Below are 16,738 nucleotides of genomic sequence, written 5' to 3'. Positions count from 1 at the left end.
CTGTCTGTCTGGAAAAGTTTTATTTCTAAAATAAAATTCCCAACTTTTCTCTAGATAAAAAAAAAAACCAGCTCGAAAACTAGTGATATGCTAGACTTTTAAATTCTTAAAATTTACTCTTTCTTTAATTTTTCTACACTTTGCACGAACTCTTGACGCGTCTTATGACATGAGTAATTCTCTCGTGTAAAACGAAAAGTAAACTAAACAAGATAGAGGCCATGAACAAGATGAAGTTATTACTTACAAATATGATTGTTAATATTATAACCAATCCTACGAGTTGCAGAAGAAATACTATTAAATACAAAATAAAATATTAAAATTTGGTATTGACAGAAACTATTATAACAATACACACATAGTGCCTAATTTTATTATGGCGTTGAAAATATACTTACTTTTTTCAACACTTTCTAGGCTTCACATTTAATATTATTTAGGATTAGATGTTACCGAATATATCAAATCCTATATTACAATATCAATTAATATACATTACATGTTAATCGTCTTTTTCTTCGTTCTTAATTTTAGTGTTCAAAGGGATCCCCTCCAATACAATTAATTATACGTGTCAACTGGTTATGCGCCATTTGGGCCGTTGACTCCGATTTCAGAATTTGCTTGCATAGCCTTTGTCCAACCAAGAACAAACTACAAGGCAGGATTTGTTCGGTCTATGAGTTGACTCTCCTTTGCCCGAGGGTTCGAACTCGAGACTTATCGGTTTAGCAACCATGAACTTTACCACTCCGCTTATTTTGATAGGTCTACTAAATTTGTATGGACGTCCACGTGTACATTGTGGGGGGGGGGGGGGGGGGGGGGGGGGGGAAGGAGGAGTGTGGACGTGTTCGAGGATCTAAAACTTTCCAAATGTTTGTGGACGTCATAAATGGATACTCCCTTATGACATCCCCATAGCTACATTTTCTCATACATTTCTATTCAAGTACAGAAATTAATTAAAAGGGAAATTATGGGCACTATACTGGCCTATATACAATTGCAACACCAGTGCGTCCTAGGGCAGCGCCTATACTGCTAGTTTGAAAGAGTAGAAAATCGTAGATTGCTCATGAAATTTTTAACACATTTTAGGAATTTGGTTTTATTTTCTTATTTTTAAATATTTTAAAATTTTTATAATAAATATTGTATAGATTTTTACTACTTGTTTTTATGAAGTCTCCCTCAAGTGGAGTTTGAACGCTTTTCAATCAATATGGTTAAGTTCGTTATTTAGTATTCAGTTCAAAAATATATATTCTGCTATTGCCACCAGCCGTAATACAATTTTATTTTAATGTGTTACACTAATAGTAGGCATACATGAAAAAAATATTTTCTCCCCCAAAAACCTGCTAGCTGTTAGATCTATACTCTTTATAATATTTATTGCTCCTAAACTACTTATTCATCGTTTTGATTCCAATAAAATGGAGTCGTATTTAGTATTTACGGTCTATCTCTTAGCAACACGTAAACAATATCAAAATTTTAACAAATGACCAAGCTGCATTACTGTTGCTGCAGAACTTGCCGAAGAATATTATACATACGCTAGATCTAGAAATACAGTGTCGTGTATAGTGACTATAGCTAGACTATAGACTATAGCATAGCGGAACATCATGAAAATTCACAGATAGTAGGCCTAGATCTATTTAACAATTTTGTATGAGGCCTACATTAAACTAAGACAATGTTTTACTAAATTCTACTTAGATTTACCATCTGAAATACATTGTACAAGAATAATGGTTCGTTTCTTAGTCTTAAAGTTAAACTTGTTAAAGTGTTAAAGCCATGATTTTAAAGGTGGTAGATCTAGATCTACTGATCTAGATCTAGTCTAGTACTAGATCTAGTTACTAGTCGTTAGTTAGTAGCAGTGGTGTGAAAGAATATCAGGCAGTTCAGTTCATACTGCCTAGTTCTACGTCTTACCTCTTACAGTGAACATGTGCAGTAACACTATTAAAAACTTAAAACATAAAAAATTAGTAACTTAGTATTTTATTTAATATTTATTTATTTAAGTATTCATTTACTAAGCCAATTACAATTAGTTAATTATTAGCTATATACCTGTGGCGTATTTGCAATCCTACCAAAACTAAAGGGGCTAATTAATTAAGTAATTATTTAATTCAGTTGAATAGGCTAATATAGGGCCTAATCATATTATATTAATAGTTAGTTACACCACTACTATTATAATTATATAATATATAGGCTAAATATTATAATTATGATAAGAAAAAAAAATACTCTGGTGCTTGTGCTAGCTTCAGTTTCAGTATTCGTAGTTTTTCTATGACTACTAGATATAACTCTCCAACTCAGTCACTATTTTTTTAGTGAACTATGGAATCCAAGAATCATCTGAATGGTTCGAGTAATAATGATGAAGAAATCGAAAATCACAATCATCTTAATTCACGAACACGATTAAAAATCAAACAACCTAAGGACGAAACTATTACAATGGAAGCTGAAGAAAATACATCACACAATCAAATACATGATGATGAAGACCTAAAAGCAGTATTTACTGTTGAAGGGGAAGGTTTTGATGTAGTTTTGTCTTTAAAAAATGGGAGGATTTCATGGTCTTCAATGAGTGCTCTGGGTAATGTTTCTTTTTTTATTTAAAAAAATTATAATAGGAATGATAGATGAGAATTATAACTTAGGCCTTTGATTAATAAATCATGAGTCATTAATATGCTTTTTCTATTATTTATTAATTCGTATTTACTTTTATAAAGATTTCTGATTTCATATCATGTATTAACTTTACCTTTAAACAAAATAAAAGGTATTAAAACTCTTCAACACATCATTATTATTTTGCTTATTAGGTCGAAGAAAATCTGCAAGGCGTTTATCTGGTTTTAATAGTCGCCGCTCATCAGTTACTGAGAGCTCATCATCAGAAGGAATATACCTTTCTAGTCTGTTTAGTGCATATGTTAAGAGACAGCCAAAAGCTGGTACTGATAAAGAAAATGAGGGGACTTGCCTAGGTCTGGTACTGAGTACCATCGAGAGAAAAAATGAAAATATTTTAAGGGAGAAATCTATTTTCTTTGAACACCCCAGTGATGAGCTGTGTTCTGCTTGGTCAGATAAAATTAAAAAATATATAAAACGTGAGTTTACAATTTCTCCTCAGCTTATTAAAGTTTTTTTAAATACTAATATGTGATCTGTTTTCAGTACAATAGATTGTGCAATATAATAACAAATAAAATTTATGTAAGGGATGAAGTAAATAAAAAAATGATATATTTTGATTGATTGATTTAATCTATTTTAATATCTTGAAATATTTTTCTTGTTACAATAGATGCTCATAAAAGGCCAACTACTATAAAATTATTTCTTCAACCATTTGCTGGAAGTAAATCCGGACGAGTTTTATATCAAAAATCAATTCTACCCTTATTTCAAAATGCTGATGTGAGTGTAGATTGTTCAGGTGAGGAACTGAAGTTTCTTATTACATTCTTTTTAAGCCTGGACTCAGTAACAACTTACTTAAGCTGATAATTTCAATTAATACATTCATTAATTCTTACATTTTGTAAAAAAAAAACTTTAGTACTCTGTTATGTATTCACTTAACTAACATTATTTAAAGAAAGGTGCTTGAACACTGCTCTGGGTTTTTTTCAGTAAAAAAACACAATTCAACACTTAAATAGGAAGTTTTGTAATGTTTTAGATACAGATAATAAATTTGAAGCAAAAATGCTGCTTAATAATGTATTATTGTATGTTATTGGACAAGATTCAAATTTTTAAAAATTGTGTGTTGCCTTTGTTTCACAGAGGTACAACATAATGAATTTATAAAACAAGAGGTGATTCATTTAAATCTTGAGGATTATGACTGGTAATTCATGTGCTTTTTATTCTTAACAATGTTAATAGTAGCTAGTGACAAAGGAATTGGGATTTTAAAACTATTTCCTTCATAGACCCACTAGATGACAGTGGTCTCATATTAAGTTACACCTATTGGAGAGGACACACCTTCATTTTGAATGTCATAATTTTATATTTTTAAAATAGATATGGAATATATATATATATATATATATATATATATATATATATATATATATATATATATATATATATATATATATATATATATATATATATATATATATATATATATATATATACACACAGATATGGAAATAAATGTTTCATCCCTCTTTTCACTGATTGAAGTTCCCACTAATAGCACATGTGTGAAGCTTATTTCAAATGTGTTTAGGTTATGTTATTTACCTATAACTTTTTGCAGTGTTGTATGCATGGGTGGGGATGGAACAGTGAGCCAAGTGGTTGATGCTGTTTTGACTCGGACACAAAAAGAGAAAGAAGTGGACATGAAATCTGGAGCAAACCCTGCTAGATGTCCAGTACCAATAGGGATTATTCCAATTGGTAAAAATTGTAGCACCATTCTTGCAGGCATTAGTGTTGAGTTCTATTACAATAGTGAATTCACAAAATATTTTTTTTGTTAGGAAAAACCAACACAGTTGCACATTCTGTTATGGGCGTTGCTGATCCAGTAACAGGTGCACTGCACATCATTCATGGTAAGCTTTTTTTGTAAGTGTTAGACCTCATTTTCCCCCCTCAAAACATATAATTATCTTGTAAAATATAGACTTCACTATCAAGTAGCTACACTTACAAATACATCCCAGTATACATTTTTAACTTAAATAGTTTTCCCTTATTAAATTGGTATGTTATACTCAGAATTAACAATATCAAAATGCTACTATATCAAAGCCAATAACAGTTATCCTCCTAGTTTAAAATTATTTATGAAACTTTTACTGGGTTGCTATTATAAAATATAATAGCATGTATTTGGTCTTTGTGAAGTTGAATTAGGAAATGCTATTGTGTACCAACAAGTTATATTAAATTATGCAACTGCAAGTACTATAGTGTGAAATGCTCTCTAGGCCATTTCCAGGCAGTAGATGTCTGCTCTATTGCTACGCCAGATAAATTTCACCAATGGGGGTTCAATTGCCAGTATGGCTTTGCTGGTCAAGTGCTTACGTTCATGAAAAGATACAAAGCTCTTGGTTCCAAAAGAATTGATGCTGCAGTTATCAAAGCCTTAACTAAATCAAAACTCAGGTATGAGGGCACAGTCATCCTTATAAATAGCAAGTTCAACTGTTACATTTTAAAATTGTTCTAACTATCAATTATATTCATTAAAAATTCAATATTTTTAGTGACAGTCAAAATATTTAATAATTCTAATTTTTTAAAGGTGAAAAAATTAATTTTGAAACTTAATATTTTAGATTTGCATCTATTTTTTTCTCTAGAGCTTATGAGTGTGATATTGAGTATATTCCTGCTGATAAATCTGTAAAAAATGATGTACCATGCAGAACAGGGTAATACTTAATTACCTATTTAGTAGTTAATACCAAAGTATTTTATTTCAAAATAACATAGCAAAAATATTTCTTTTTGAGCCTGAAGAAATGAAGAAATATTATAATACATAAACTATTTATTAACCCTAACCTAACCATATTAGAAAGAATAGCTATTATTTTGTTTCTATTTAAAATATTTTTACTAGCTGCAACATCTGTTGGGATGAAGAAATTATAAAAACAAACATTGAAGAAACAACAATTGATTTTGTTCAAGAGCTTGGCCCTCTAGATCAGTCTTTCACAAGTAGCACAAGTTCTATCATTGGTGAGTTGGCAAGCTCACTTTTTAGATACTTAAATGTCAATTTTCATAATTAGCAAAATTTTAAAAACAACTGTTTAATAAGTACTCAAATGATGCTTTAACAGATCTACCTCAGGATAACCCTTGGAGATCACTGAAAGGAAAATACATGAATGTGGGATTGTTTGCACTGCCAGGCTTAAGTGATTTAACTCCTCAAGGGCTCTGTCGGTTTACTCATCTCAATAACGGCACACTAGACCTCGTGCTTGTCAAAGAGGTGGAGAAGAAAGAGTTTGTTCGCCATTTGAGAAGACTGGGAAATACTAAAGATCCGGTACAGAAATAATATTTCTATATTTTTTTTCACAAGAGGTAGAAAATAATCTTTAAACTAATTTTAAGCATGGTCTTATTTATTAATTTTTTATTTAATCTCTCTTCAGTTTGATTTCCCATTCATTGAAATTCACAAAATTAAGCAAGTTCGTTTTCGACCACGTTTCCCTACAGGGTGGAACTACAATGACCATGAATTTAATGAAATTAAATACCAGGTAGATACATTCTTATGGGTTTCTTTTAATTTAAAAAAAAATATAAGCTTACATTTTGAAAAAGGTTCTAATAAATAGGCTAGTTACACTTGTTAAAAATGAACTAAAATATTTGTGGAAATTATTTTGCCCTAAAACTTATACACTGTTATGTTTCCTTAAAAAGAATTAAAATAATGCTTAAGTACTTTAGTATTTAACCGAGTTATATCAACATCAATTGTGTAGATAGAGAGAGAATCACAAATACAAAACAAGTTATCAAGTCCTGATTTCAAAAGCTCTGTTGATATCATTGATTTGTCTGAAGAGGAGGAAGATGAGCCTGAAGAAGAGAATAAAAAAGAAAGTGAAGAGGTCAGTGGAATAATTTAAGTCTTTTAACAGAATGTGCTGTATTTGTCAAAGTCACATCTGATATAGAAGGTCCATAGTTGAGATGGGAATGTCTTTATCTACTTAGAGAAACTGACAAACTGGCGTGGATGGTCTTCTTGAAGTTTTACAGATATTACTGCATAAGTACATGTTCAGCTAAGCAACAACTTAATTATTACTCTGAAAAATCTATTATTTTCCAAAATTTTGTAGCCATCAGAACAACCCAGACTTGTTGGGCCGATGTATCGCAAAACTTTCAGAGAAATTGAGATGGAGAAAAAAAGAAAACATGAAAGGAAAAAAGAGGAAAAAATCAAAGCCAAGGAGGAATCCAAGATGATATCTGTGTGGAACATAGATAATCAAATTGCTCATTTGCTCAGTCTTGATATTAAGTAAGTAATGGTGGCTGTCTTGATATTTAGTACGTATGTACTGTTGGCTAAGTATTGACTTAAAACTTGTGGATAAGTCTTAATATTAAAGAAATACTGGTGGCTAAGGTTGATATTAAGTAAGCACTGGTGGCTGTCTTGGTATTAACTACCGGTGAGTAGGTATCGATACTGAGTAGCCATCTTATTTTCCAGCTATTTACATTTTACTCTAAACCTCAAATTTTAGTCATTTTTTAAAATCAGTTTTGCCATTGATTTTAAAGTTGAAATCCAATAATAATTTTGTTATCCACCAGAGTGCATCACGGCCTCTTAAAGCTGAATGGTCTAGGTGTCTCTCCCAACACAGAATTTTCAGAAGTCAGATTTGGCTGTTTATCAGGAATGTAGACCTTGTTCAAATTTACAGTGCAATTTTTACTATGCAACATCTGAGAGTCAACTGCTGGTTTTTTTCTTTATTTATTTTTCATGAAAACAATAGATTTTAGTTACTATTTTTAGAGATTTTTTAGTTTAGAATCAATCAACTCCTTCATACTTTGTACATATTTTATACTAGCCATAATTTACATATTTTCTTATATATTTTTTTACTCTGTATTAAGGTTGGTAAACCTTTGTATCATTCACAAATTCTATTTAAGCAAATATTTTATAGGTCTTAAAAGCTTGATTACTGAAGTAAATAATTTATGAATGAATAACTATTTTGCTAGTTATAATTTAGCTCTTACAATCTTAAAAAAGACCTAGCTACCTTCGGAAAATATTTCAATTTAATATATTAAGCAAATAATCACTAACCTTATATGGGGCGTACAAATCTAGTTCTGTCATTAAGCAGCCTATGGGTTTACTAAATAGAGTATAGGAATAGGATAGTTTAAAAGAATTTTCTTTTTAACCACATTTTGTGCATTAGAGAAGTTTGCTTGATTATTTTTTTTTAAGCTTTAAATTCAACAGCTTTTAAATGATGTAAAAAAAAAGTATATGCGGATCAATTTATCAGTCTGGTGATAAACAGCTAGTCAATGCAATCTTAAGCACAATCCAAATGCTTTCTATTTTTTATAAAACACAAGTAATAAGTAGATTAATTTGTAGATTAATTTACCATTTAAACAAAATAACAGCACAGACAAGCATTTCAATTTTAAGTGTTCATCATATATGTAAAATTTCAAAGCCTTTTTCACATATATATAATCAAGCATGTGATCTTTGAAAATTTTATTCAACTTTTGTAAGAATAAAAATCTGTGCAAAGCTTTGATTTTAAGACAGCTTTCACTTTTTGCTGTGTTTTCTCACTGGCAACATCAATGTTCAAATAAAACCAATAAAAATACAGCTAAAATTGAAATTTTTATCCTGTTTAATGATTGAAGACATTCATAAGTGCATTAAGATGTTACTAAATAATTTCTTTATTCCAAACCTTGGACATTCCAATCTGTTCATGTGGCACACAGTTGTTAAGTCCTAATTCATTCATTTTACATACTTAATTTGAAAAATCCATACATGAGAAGACAAAATTCTGTTTTAGATTTGTTTATAAGTTCAAAATTTAAAAATGAGTTCATGATTATGACACATGAAAACAATCTTTATAGAAAAACATATTGGCTATAATAAAAATGTATACAAGATTAAAACAAAAAAGTGGGCACTTTTTGTGGTAAAAATCATCCTGGTCAAATATCACCGCCAAAGCTATTCTCATGCTAAAATTGAGATGTGTACATCAACACAATCAACCATACAACAGCTAAGTATATCCCCTTCAATACAAAAGCAGCAGAAGAAAATCTAAACGAATCCACTGAACAGTATTTACATAACTGGAGATTTGCTATTTGTGAGTAATGCCCCTAGGGTGTACCATGGTAAAATATACACATGAAAATTACACATCTGAACTTTTTCTTACAAACTAGCAATGGTAATTTCTAAAGCACACATTCTTATTATTATAACAAACAATTGGTTATAAAATAGTTTAGTAAACTTGAATGTCCATTAACAGAATTGGTATTTAATAGATTTTAAAATACTTTTATTTGAGTTAATAAAAAAATTAGATTAACATGGAATTCTTACTTAATACTCAAAAAAATGTAATTCATACAATAGATGAAAATTTTATTTTTTAAATGTACTTTCGGCTAAGTTATTTTCCAATTTGATGAAAAAAAACACAACGTTCCAAGGATTTGCCTCTCATAATTTGATGTAACTATTTTACATATTTGGGCAGAATATTGATTTTTAATCAGTGCAAGTTTTCAAGCATACATGTATGAAAATGAACTAAGAATATAAGTTACAATATTTTTTTTTTTTACAACTGATGCTGCAACCGCAACACACAAACCAAGGCCAGTCTAAAAAGTACATCATCAAAATGAGATCACAATACCATAACAACAGAAAGCCTTTAAGAAATGGATCAGGCCATATTATCTATTCAGTTATATATTGAGCTTCAGTATATTTTAGACTGGTTGCTTGTGGTTTGAACACCACCATACAGTGATTTATAAGTAGATATTTTAAATAAATACAATCTATTACTGACATTATGATTAAGCTAGGCAAAATAAAAAGATCTAGTGCATTTTTAATGATGAACAATGTTGGAGTAAATATTATTGGTGTTTTTATCAATGCGAGCAGCAGCAGGTTCAATGCTCTTTTCATGTTTCCGACAGGCAGCCTTATGGACCTTTTCAAGAAATTCATGAACACCTGAAAGGTATCAATTCACATTCAAATTTAATTTGTAATGGAAATTTCAACAGGATATTTAAAACTCATACAAATATAAACTAATAATCACAAGTGATTAGTAAACCAACCTGTGCTAGCAAGCCAATTATAGCACATGGGAGGGAAATTTGTCTGCGGATCATCAAAGTAGGTCATAACGTAGTAAAAGCCATTCTGTAATGAAAATTTGGAAAAAGTATTAAAAAATAAGAATGTGCTCTCAACTTAAAAAAGAATACAAGTTTAGACGGTTACTCTGTAAATACAATTATAAGTAGACCCATTTGATCAATGTCATACCTAGACAAAAGTTATGCCAATGACGCAGACAGGTTGATGGTTTTCTTTCTCTATAACTACAGAAAAAGGATATTTTCTGTCTTTTTTTAAAATAAAATTTTAACACCCAATTTTTCACAGTAACCATCGGAATAGATCTGATTGTTTACACTCCTCTGTATACCACAGCCAAAAGAGTTCCATTTTCCTGACCATCATTTTTGTTTATACAAATCTCAAATCTGATACAATTATTGGTGATGAGCTTTGGTTGCCTAGTACAATTTTTGTTATTTTGTTTTTTAACTGATTCAGCTAGCAATGAATGATCTAATAAACTGACAACACTGTTTGATATCTTACAGTCTTGTTAATGGTACAAATGTTAGAACACTTTTTAGTCAGCAACTAACAAGGAGCCACTGCTTGCATGCCTTCTGTTACCTTTTCTTAGTACTTAAGAATATTTTTTGCTAGAAGAGAAGTCTAGTGAAACCATATGGTTACATATCATTCATAATGCCTTACAGAAAAATAACTTTTGCAAGTATTCAACCTGAACTTGGCAGATGAGGTGGAGTAACGTAATAGCAAGAATTTAAACTTACTCAAGAGAAACTCAATATTCATTTAGTTTTAAACTGCTATACTAAGTTGTCTAATGGATACATTACAAACGTACATACACAGAAGGCCAGTTACCTCATCAAAAGTGGTATATGGTTTGATGACCATCTGTGAGCAGTAAGTAGCAACTCTAACATAGTTATCACTCAGTGGACAGCTGGGATGATCTGTAGAGCGGCCAGTGATAACCATGGTACCTGTTGCAAGATTAACCTAAAACAAAATATCAATACCATAACATTTAGACAAAGCAAAGAACATAAGATTAAGATCATATTGAATGCAAAAACAGATGTGTGTCCGCTAAAGAATAAAGTGATAGCAGCAGAATTTTCTTAAACGTTTCAATATTTTATTATAATTGTGAAAATCTTTGTTGTCACACCGAATGCCTCGCTATTAGTCTGACAACAGGTAGCGGTGAGGGCTGTCAGTAAGGTTTAAAAGCTGAACATGTTTCGGCACATTTCTGACTCCAAAAATTTACCTTTACTTTTTTTTTTTATCTTTGGCAATTCAAAATTTAAAAAATGGATTAATGGAAAAAGATTTCCAAAAATTTTAAGTAAAAGTTGATCGGTGGAAAATGTTTATTTTTCTGGGGACAATATCCTTAAATGGATAAGAGAATATCTGAAAAAAATAACATGTCAACTGGAGGTGATCTTTACAATCAAAATAAAACAATATAAGCAATATTTAACAACAGAAATAAATATAGCATACCTTGCAGCGTCGCACATAGACATAGTCTCTGGGATACATAGGATACTGAAAAAAAAAAAAACAATACACATTGATTAAAGAAACCACTACCAACAATAGTTCATCAATGTGCTAAGGTTCAATAACTTGTATCAACCTGGGATGTACATATAGTATAATGTCTTGCATACACCAATGTGTAGACTATTTAAAATAAGAATATTTATCCACCTTTATAGTACGGTGGTTAATGTTAAAAATTAGATAAAATAACATCTTAACTTCTATGTTTGAAAAACATTTAGCTAAGATACTCACAGGAAATTTATAAACCCAATGCACTACTTCGGAGTCTGTTTTATCATCTCTGTCAATAATCTTTACTTCCATAGTGTTTTTGTCCCAGTCTTTCCAGTAATCAACATCCACCTGAACATCATTCAATATGTAAAAACAGAATCACTGAAAGCTGCACCATTCTGAGGCCTTCTCTTGTTAATTATGGCCTTTATATTTAAATGTGAGCACAGCATATTAAGACAACAAATGATCATGCAACCTTCTCATGCACCTAAAAATATATTAACTTCAACAGCACACACACATGTTCTTTGTTACAAAAACTTGCCTGAGTGTTATAAAATGCTCGAGGTGGAATATCTGTAAAATGCCCATATACTGAAATACAAAAAAGTGCATTAATAAACATGTTCCATTAAATTCACAAGTGAACATAAAATCACAAGTGGTTAGTTTAGTACCTCTATATTGATAAAGTGTGCTGTTTGGTATAAGACGCCGCCAAATTTTAAAATCATTTGTGTTAACCACATTTTCCCAGTCACTGTGTTGATACGAACAGGGTTTGACCTCAAGTACTGGACTACTTTTATCAGAAGATTCCAAGAGCTTATTGACTTCTTCTATTTCATAGCAGCACCTTAAGAAAACAAAAATTAGCAATTAACAAATACTGGGAAATATATTTTGTTTAATTTAAACAGACATTTAAAAAAAAAAAAAAGTCAAATTTTTAAACTTTTTTTTTTTTACCATTTTAACAATACTCACTACAAGAGCAATCAGGTACAAGATTAGCCAATATTAGTAGGGGTATAAGTTAAGCTGGGCATAACATTGGCCTCTATCATATGCAACAGAAAACATTTTTAGTAAACCTACTTTTCAAGTTCTTCATCTGTTACTCTTTCTTGCTCCCACTGAAAAATAGCAGCTGACAGCAATGTCAATAAAGGTCGGGTCCTGAAATTGAATTGTCTCTTCACATTTTGCATTAAAAGCTGCTCGCCATAAATACGCTGGTACAGGCCCAAGATCTGAAAGGCTCTACGAAGACGCAATGCTGCAACACGATTGCATTGTTGAGTGAGTACAATGCTCAAAGCATGAAGCTTGACTCCTACGTTATTTAGCAGCATTTGCATCTTAGTATTTGAATTTTGTCCCAAAAGTATAGCAGATGATATGTCAGCCAAGGAGTTTGCACAGTTCCGACATGATGGTCCAAAATTTAAAACAGCAACTTTGAATCTGATACTTGACCAAAATTTGCCAATCATTTTATTAGATGTAAAACTTCTTAAGATTCCCTACAATCGCTTTCCTGCAAAAATATAAATAAATTACAATGTTTTAGAAGTAAAAATAAATTTGATTAGAAGAATTTCCTCAAAGTCAGTAATTACAAAATAAGCAGTTTTTCCTAATCAGTCTAAACAGAGATATTACAATGATATTGGATTTTTAGAACCTAAACAATTCATGTTATAAATCACTATTATAAATTAGGAAATAATATACTTTTCCAATAAATTAATACTATATGTGAATTTTTCTATACTTTATCAACACATCACAATTTCCAATGCACTTTTATAAGCTTTTATTTAGCTCCTAATTTTTGTCTGTGGGATTGTGGAAAATCTTGCAACTCAATTTTGAATTACTTCAAATGCAGCCATTTTATTGAAGCTTTCTTAAAACATTGGTGTCCAAAGACAAGAATATCTCATTGTTAGTTTAATTTGTCATTAGAAATTAATTAAAACTTTATTAAATTCAAGAACATAAGGAGAGAATTTTTAAGCAAATAATTTTAGTGTCAACTTCATAAAGAACAAAATAAAGGCTTTTAAAAACTGAAATATTGACCTAAAATTGCAATTTTGAAAATTCATAATTAATAAAAAAAAGTATAAAATTTACCGATTATAAAAAAAACCTTTAACATCAAAAGCTCTTACAATACTTATATGCACTGAAAATAAAACCCTACTTTCTTTAGTAAAGCATTTATATAATCTCTCGCATATCTTAGGAACCATTGATTTTCTTCTTCTTCTTTCTTCTTCTTCGTTCTTAATAGTGATTATGGTGGAGGATTCAGACAACAAGTCCAACTTCGTGAACAAACCGGACTGTGGTCTCCAGTTTGTCAGGTGCCCCATATAATTTTTCCCTGAGTGGGGTGGGCTGGGGCCAGTGTCTGACTCGTGCTTGGCTATACAAAGTACATTCCTGGAGTACGTGCTCCGTGTTTTCCGGGGCCTTGCCACAAGGGCAAATTTCGCTACACCCAACCTTCAGTTTTCTGTGCATGTGTTGATTTAGTCTGTTGTGGCCTGTTATAGTCGAAAGATTATGTATTGTTGTTTTCGTGTCAGATTATAAAAGCCGTCATCTTTATTGTAGTGAGGGTGTGTGTCAGACCACATTTGCGTTTGTTTGTTTTTTATTATTCTTTTTATTTCTTTTGGGTGTAGCGAAGTTTCCGGTTGTGGTTTCTTTCCCCCAATTTTTGCCAGCTGGTCTGCAATCTCGTTACCCTGGATCTGACAGTGGCCCGGGATCCACTGCAGTACAATTTTGCTGCAGGTATTTATTAGCCTCTCTAGTGCTGTCATAAGTGTTTGAATTTAGGACTCTGGATTTTTTAGGGAGCCATTGATTTTATTATAAAGGTTTTTTCTGTAAATTTTTATAGGCCTAGGCCCTAGGCCTTAAAAATTAATTCGCCTAGGCCTATATGTTGGTCTATCCACTTAAGTCTCAGTTACCCATCACACTGAGTGAACTATGTAGTCACTTTGTATCTTATTTGATACCAAATGCAAATGAATAAACTTGCTATCTTACAAAATAAAATGAAATTTAGATGCAACAAATTTTTAGCAATGTTATAATATATCTGTGGACTGTTGAAAACCAAGATTCGATTAAGGTTGAGGCTTATGTTACAGTAACATAATTTTTAAGTCTTACTACTAAAAACTGAATTCAATTATCTTGCTCATTGCTAGTCCTTCTGTAACCTCTAGACTCTTGTACACTAGTCTAGCTACAGCTAGGCAGCTACATTCACTGAACTCGTGATTCCAACTTCCAAGGCATCAATTCTAAATAAATATCATCCTTACATGTCACTGCTGACTAGCATATAGATCTAGACTAGAAGATGAGACTCACTGACTAGATCTAGATCTAGATTTCTAGATGCTAGCTACAGTTACCATGTTGCTAGTCTAGTGAGTTAGTGAGAGACCTTCCTTAGGAGGGCCCTAGATCTTCTAATTCAAAATAATTTTTAAAGTATTCCTAGCAGAACGAGCAGTCGTTCGTTCATAAAGCACATGATAATTTTAAAGCCAAACACTAAAGAAAATCCATTGCATGCTGAATTGTTTACCTCTGACGACGGCACGGTTAGATCTTAGTTACGAAGAATGTAATCAGTCAGTAATGGAGTAATGATAATGGTAAAAAAAAACGGGTAATCTATCGTTTTGGGTACGTAAAATCGCCCGCGGCTATTAATGTACGAAAACGTTACCTCATTGTCAAGGCTGTTATAGAAGTATATTGTGATATGTTTGTGTCAAATGTTATAGATAAATGAATAATAAACCTAAATCAATGGCTAAATAATATCAATATAGGCCAGAAATTAACTTTAAACAGCAGTGTCTGCAAGCAAGATTTGCTATATAAACAGCAGCCATTTGTAAAATAGAGTGACTTCCGCCTGAATCTTGCGCTATAAGTCTATAAAAATAAAACTTTAACAAGATGGCTGCTATAGTAAATGAGCATAGTTGCATCTGTTGGAAACATCGCTGGTGTTCATTTATTACTGAAAAGTTTTAATTCAATTGTTTAAAAACAGGTACATAAATGAAACAAGGAAACATTTTTGTATTTTTCAAAATATAAATCCTCCTCAAAATGTGAAATAATTATTAAAATGTAAGGAGTCACCTGTTTTTCACATTACTAGTCGCGGGCGATTTTACGTACCTAAAACGATAGATTACCAAAAAACGTCGCGTTCTGATGTCTAAATTAAAAATATTTTGGACAGATAGATTCTCTAGATCTGGATCCTAGAGTCTAAATAATAGGAAGTAAAAACGGCGGTAAACTTACTATTTTCGTTATTTTGGAAATGTAGAAATGTGGCATGAATAGAATCTATAAATTAGAGACCAAGTGGGTTTTAAAAGAGAAATGTGTCAAACGATGTGATACAAACTGTTACGGAAGACAGCATGGACAAGTCCATGACCTTGTCCCCGTTAAAAAATTGTTTCGTTGCGCATTAAAAAGCACGCAGGTCTATCACAAGAACTAGAAAATCTAGATCTTTAGATCTAGAATCTAACTTTCCCCCCCTTTTACCCATCATGCACAATGCTCAAAAATTATATTATTATTATTAGAGTCTTTACTAGGCCTATAATCCTTAATTGTTCTAGATTTATCTGGAAATATTTTTTTTTATTATTGTTAAATTAGGCCTTGACTGGGCCTCATTTGTACTTTAGGTTTCATTCCAGATTTTCGTCCATTTCTGCTTCCTCTTGTGGGCCTATCTAGAACTAGATCTAGACTCTTGATAAAAACAACAACAAAAAACAACAACAAAAAACAACCATTAAAATAGAGCTCTTTACAAACTTTTATGCCAGTGTTCTGTTAGACGAGGGAGGGGGGAGGAATTAGTACTTTATATAGCACATTTTAATTAATTTTCAGAAACCTGTGTCGCATATTATTGCACTGTCATCAGGTCTTAAGTGAATAGTTTGAAACATCGGTTCGGTAACAAAAAGTATCTGAAATTTCTTTCGCAAGTTATGACAGGTCATGACAGAAAAAGTGTAAAAAATGCAATAAACAATTCTAATTGAGATCTTAGTAGTAATAGTAGGCCTACGCCCTACTGTCTCTGATCACAGACTTTTTTCA

The 16,738-nt window shown here is 31.4% G+C and overlaps 2 protein-coding genes across 7 annotated transcripts; one reads left to right on the top strand and one right to left on the bottom strand.

Annotated features, from left to right (window-relative positions):
* Positions 1-1,574: 1,574 nt before the first annotated feature.
* On the top strand, positions 1,575-8,449 carry LOC131952736 (ceramide kinase-like protein). 5 transcript variants are annotated; one of them, XM_059315549.1, is made up of 15 exons: positions 1,575-1,654; positions 2,368-2,638; positions 2,871-3,161; positions 3,359-3,490; positions 3,844-3,907; positions 4,328-4,470; positions 4,554-4,628; positions 5,007-5,187; positions 5,385-5,456; positions 5,648-5,769; positions 5,874-6,085; positions 6,195-6,305; positions 6,534-6,662; positions 6,897-7,081; positions 7,381-8,449. In XM_059315549.1, exons 2-15 carry the CDS (start codon positions 2,374-2,376, stop codon positions 7,472-7,474), a joined length of 2,076 nt encoding a protein of 691 aa, XP_059171532.1. In that variant the 5' UTR covers positions 1,575-1,654; positions 2,368-2,373; the 3' UTR covers positions 7,475-8,449. The 5 variants fall into 5 exon arrangements, with proteins under 5 accessions (XP_059171532.1, XP_059171533.1, XP_059171531.1 ...); XM_059315550.1 differs by having other exon boundaries at positions 1,586-1,654; positions 2,334-2,638; XM_059315548.1 differs by having other exon boundaries at positions 1,598-1,766.
* On the bottom strand, positions 8,450-16,081 carry LOC131952737 (stAR-related lipid transfer protein 7, mitochondrial). 2 transcript variants are annotated; one of them, XM_059315553.1, is made up of 9 exons: positions 15,917-16,081; positions 12,656-13,097; positions 12,235-12,413; positions 12,102-12,151; positions 11,792-11,902; positions 11,495-11,539; positions 10,844-10,981; positions 9,952-10,036; positions 8,450-9,841 (listed from the first exon to the last, which is right to left on the bottom strand). In XM_059315553.1, exons 2-9 carry the CDS (start codon positions 13,051-13,053, stop codon positions 9,714-9,716), a joined length of 1,134 nt encoding a protein of 377 aa, XP_059171536.1. In that variant the 5' UTR covers positions 13,054-13,097; positions 15,917-16,081; the 3' UTR covers positions 8,450-9,713. The 2 variants fall into 2 exon arrangements, with proteins under 2 accessions (XP_059171536.1, XP_059171537.1); XM_059315554.1 differs by lacking the exon at positions 15,917-16,081 and adding an exon at positions 15,180-15,215.
* Positions 16,082-16,738: the final 657 nt, after the last annotated feature.

The sequence above is a fragment of the Physella acuta genome, unplaced genomic scaffold, assembly GCF_028476545.2.
Source record: "Physella acuta isolate Inbredline_101_S28 unplaced genomic scaffold, ASM2847654v3 ptg000890l, whole genome shotgun sequence".
NCBI classification, from domain to species: domain Eukaryota; kingdom Metazoa; phylum Mollusca; class Gastropoda; family Physidae; genus Physella; species Physella acuta.
Note: the sequence above shows the minus strand (reverse complement) of the source record. Positions and strands in the feature narration are given on the sequence as shown.